General features: G+C 51.7%; 1 protein-coding gene across 1 annotated transcript; it reads left to right on the top strand.

Moving 5' to 3' along the window:
* Positions 1–478: 478 nt before the first annotated feature.
* Positions 479–2,197, top strand: LOC119427108 (mediator of RNA polymerase II transcription subunit 15-like). Its single transcript, XM_037694685.1, has one exon. It carries the CDS (start codon positions 720–722, stop codon positions 2,082–2,084), a length of 1,365 nt encoding a protein of 454 aa, XP_037550613.1. The 5' UTR covers positions 479–719; the 3' UTR covers positions 2,085–2,197.
* The last annotated feature ends 176 nt before the right edge of the window (positions 2,198–2,373 follow it).

Genomic DNA, 2,373 nt, shown 5'->3' with positions numbered 1-2,373 from the left:
TATTGATTGATTCTTTTATTTATGAATATATTTATGTGTTTGTGTATCGATTGATTCTTTTCAGTCGAAGCTGGGCCACACACACAGCTTGTCGGTCTGTTGCAGACAGAGTTGGGGCTCACCCTGACCCCCCAGTAGTCACAGACCAGAGATTTTACTTTAAACATGCTGCTCTGAAGTTTCCACTAACGATTAAGTTATCACTATCACCTACTTTTCCAGTTGTTCCACTCGAAGCACTGGTCGGGTCAGGTGCTGCATTTATTTTCCAGTATGGTCGCAGTTGTCCTGTAGACCCCCCCCCCCACCACTGTTCTCACACCCGATACCTTTCAGTGGACGTCTATTGTTGATGATGCAAGCAGCAGGTTTTTACCCACTGATGCTAATGACCCCCCCCCCCCCCCCCCCTACACTGTGGTCCAGTGGTGTGATGGCCCCGCCCTTGACTCGTCTCTTGTGCTCTTTACAGGCTGTCGGCCATAAATGAGGAAAAGCTCCGGACGTGTTCGGGTCGGTTCTGCCCTGGCTGGAGACCCTTGAGAACTTCCCAGGAGGGTCGTCTCGTTTGAGCTGCTGCTTGTCGCTCAGACTGATCTGGCTTCTTTTTACAGTGAATGCCCACGTTGTTTCTATATTTCTCAAAGGAGTTGTTTTTATACTGGTAACGTTGGGAGGAGGACGTTTGGTAAAGACCAGTCAGCTGCTGTGCTGGATTCATGCCCGTCATGAGCGTACCAGCGCCGCAGAAAGCCAGCGCCAAAAGAACGGGCAAGAGGATCACGTTTTTTAACGACCAAGGTGGAGATTCCATGAAAGAGACGGCTCAGCACCCTGAAGGGGCGTACTACACCACCAGTGGCACGGCCTCCGACCCTGGACAGAGCGAGGCGGCCAGCACGGTGACCTCTGACCCAGAGGGCTCTCATCTGTACCTGAACTCTGTCATCTTCAGCCCAGAGAAGGGAGACCAGAGCCGGGGTCACTATCAGCAAACTGTACCCATGAAGTGGGCCCACCAGGAGCCCAGCCAGCAGCAGCAGCAGAGAGCTGCCTCTTGGACCATGCCCAACTGGGGGCCAAACTTCACAGATTACTCACGGACCCAGAACACGTTTGTGAAATCGATGCACGAGACGTCGAGCCTGCAGCCGCATCAAGCCTCGAGCAGAGCTGTGGACAAGGTGGCCGTGGACGCTTACAGGGAAGCAGCCAAGTCTCGGGCCCTGGAGTGGGAGCAGCAGGCCCAGGTCTTCCAGGAGACCCTGAAGCCTGGGGTCCTGAACCCTCAGCAGCAGAGTGCACCTCACCCTGCAGGGAGCTCCGTCCTGCAGCCCTTCCAGCTGGCCTTTGGTCAGCCCAAGCAGCACCTGCCGGCGTACTACCAGACCTTCCAGGGGAGCAGGAGCACGCTGCCCAACCCGCCCAACTACCCCGCAGCTAATGCTAAACCCTCCCATCACCTGCAGCCGCTGCAGAACCCGGAACAAATCCAGCGTCAGCAGCACCCTGTGATCCAGCAGCAGGTTCAGCACCATCAGATCATTCAGCAACAATTGCACCACGAGCAGCAGCAGCAACAAAAGATGCAGCAACAGCTGCAGCTTCAGCAGCAAATGCAACATCAGCAGTTGCAACAAAACCCTCACGTGCTGGACTTTTACTCTGCTGCTCACAACGCACAGCCGGTGGTGGTGCACTCTCAGGAGTCCTCTGCTCCCGTTCCCCCAACCATCCAGGAACCCATGATCCAGGACATCACACCAGAACCCCAGCAGTCCTCCGAGTCTCTGCTGGCTCAGACGCAGCTTCGCAGGTCCAGACGGCTCTCCAAGGAAGGTGGGGCACCTTCGGAAAACCCTTTTCTCCCCGCGCCGTCAGACTGTCCTGGGCTACAAGGCTCCGAGAACGGGGCCTGCGACGTCCAGGCAGCACCCACAGGCGTCATTCAGAGCACCCAAAGGAAACGCCGTGTGTCCCAGGAGGTCAACCTGGAGCTGCTCGCTCAGGAGGCGTCCGAACGGAAGTCTCCATCACACGACAAGGTAATTAAACGATTCCAGCTGCTGCACAGTACGAAATGAAATATTCAGTTCACTTATAAAGCTCCAAGTCACGAGAGAGGTCGTCTCAGGGCTGAACAGAAATATTCATAAATAAAATTAATGATTAAACAGAAACATTCATAAATAAAAATAATGATTAAAAAGGAACATTCATAAATAAAAAATAATGATTAAACAGAAACATTCATAAATAAAAATAATGATTAAACAGGAACATTCATAAATAAAAATAATGATTAAACAGAAACATTCATAAATAAAAATAATGATTAAACAGAAACATTCATAAATAAAAATAATGATTAAA

Source organism: Nematolebias whitei, chromosome 21 (assembly GCF_014905685.2).
Source record: "Nematolebias whitei isolate Nwh7 chromosome 21, NemWhi1, whole genome shotgun sequence".
Lineage (NCBI taxonomy): Eukaryota > Metazoa > Chordata > Actinopteri > Cyprinodontiformes > Rivulidae > Nematolebias > Nematolebias whitei.
This window is presented reverse-complemented; position numbering and strand designations above follow the sequence as displayed.

Coding starts and splice junctions, on each gene's coding strand:
- LOC119427108 (XM_037694685.1), top strand. CDS start 720: ATGCCCGTCATGAGCGTACCAGCGCCGCAGAAAGCCAGCGCCAAAAGA.